The following is a 1,040-nucleotide window of genomic DNA, read 5'->3' as shown; positions in this document are numbered from 1 at the left end:
CCTGCCCCCCAGGCGTATGTCCAGCTCCCCCCACATGCTCCACACATGCAAACAGCCCTGTGTTGCACAGGCACACACTCATGGCTTGCACACAGCTGCACACATGCAAAGCAGTAAGCGCCCCAGCGCCTGCACCCCTCAGGGCCCTGTCCTGGGCTGGCAGGACCCCACAGCAGCTGGACATGGGGCAGTGCCCAGGACCAGCGTTGCAGGCCCACGTGGGGCGTGCAGCGCTCGGGGCTGGGCAGGCATGTGCCGGGGGCAGTCGTGCCTGTGCAGGGCTGAACCGCCCTGTCCCTCCCCCGCAGAGCTGGTGCGGGAGACCACGGCCGCGCACCTGGCGCTGCTGGTCACCAAGAATGTGGCCATGTTCCCGGGGAACCAGGAGCGCTTCGCCGAGGGCCACATTGACGTCTGGTGGATCGTGCACGATGGCGGCATGCTGATGCTGCTGCCCTTCCTGCTGCGGCACCACAAGGTACCACTGCCTGCCGCCGGCTCGGGCGGGGGGCGGGCAATGCCCCAATTTGCTCTGGGTGCTGCTTTGTGGCTGGGAGCCTTGACTCCCCCAGCCCAAATCTCTGAGCTGAATTTCCCCATGGCCTTGGGCTGGTATTTGGAGGGGGGGGGCTGCCCCCACTCTTGTGCTGCAGGCTGGTACTGGGTTCCCAATGCCACCCGGTCCCCCCCCAGGCCCATCCCCAAGTGTCCAACTTGAATTTTTTCAGGGACCGGGTGTGTGTGTGTGGTGGGAGGTCCTCATCCCCTCTGTGCAGTCTTGGGGGTCCCGGGACCCCACATTTTGGGGGTGGGGTGGGGGGTTGTATTTTGGCCTCTGCCCTGGTGTGTGTGTTTGTGTGCGTGTCTGTAGATACATGTATATGTGTACATACCAATGTATGTTTGTGTCTGTATTTGTGCAGCTTTGTGTGTAAGTATACACACGTGTGTATGTACATATGTGTGTATAAATGTGTTTGTATGTATATGTATTTGTGTCCGTGTGTGCAGATTTCATAGATTTCATAGATTTCATAGAC

The 1,040-nt window shown here is 59.9% G+C and overlaps 1 protein-coding gene across 1 annotated transcript in view; it reads left to right on the top strand.

Moving 5' to 3' along the window:
- Window positions 1-1,040, top strand: part of SLC12A5 (solute carrier family 12 member 5) — an 83,014-nt gene that overhangs the window by 76,310 nt on the left and 5,664 nt on the right. The window contains exon 14 of the mRNA XM_019509736.1: window positions 309-478. Coding sequence (XP_019365281.1) covers window positions 309-478 — 170 coding nt within the window. The remainder of the gene's footprint in view (window positions 1-308; window positions 479-1,040) is intronic.

Source organism: Gavialis gangeticus, unplaced genomic scaffold (genome assembly GCF_001723915.1).
Source record: "Gavialis gangeticus isolate Ggan-Ray unplaced genomic scaffold, GavGan_comp1, whole genome shotgun sequence".
NCBI lineage: Eukaryota > Metazoa > Chordata > Crocodylia > Gavialidae > Gavialis > Gavialis gangeticus.
The sequence above is the reverse complement of the archived record's forward strand: the minus strand, read 5'-3'. Positions and strand labels throughout refer to the sequence as shown.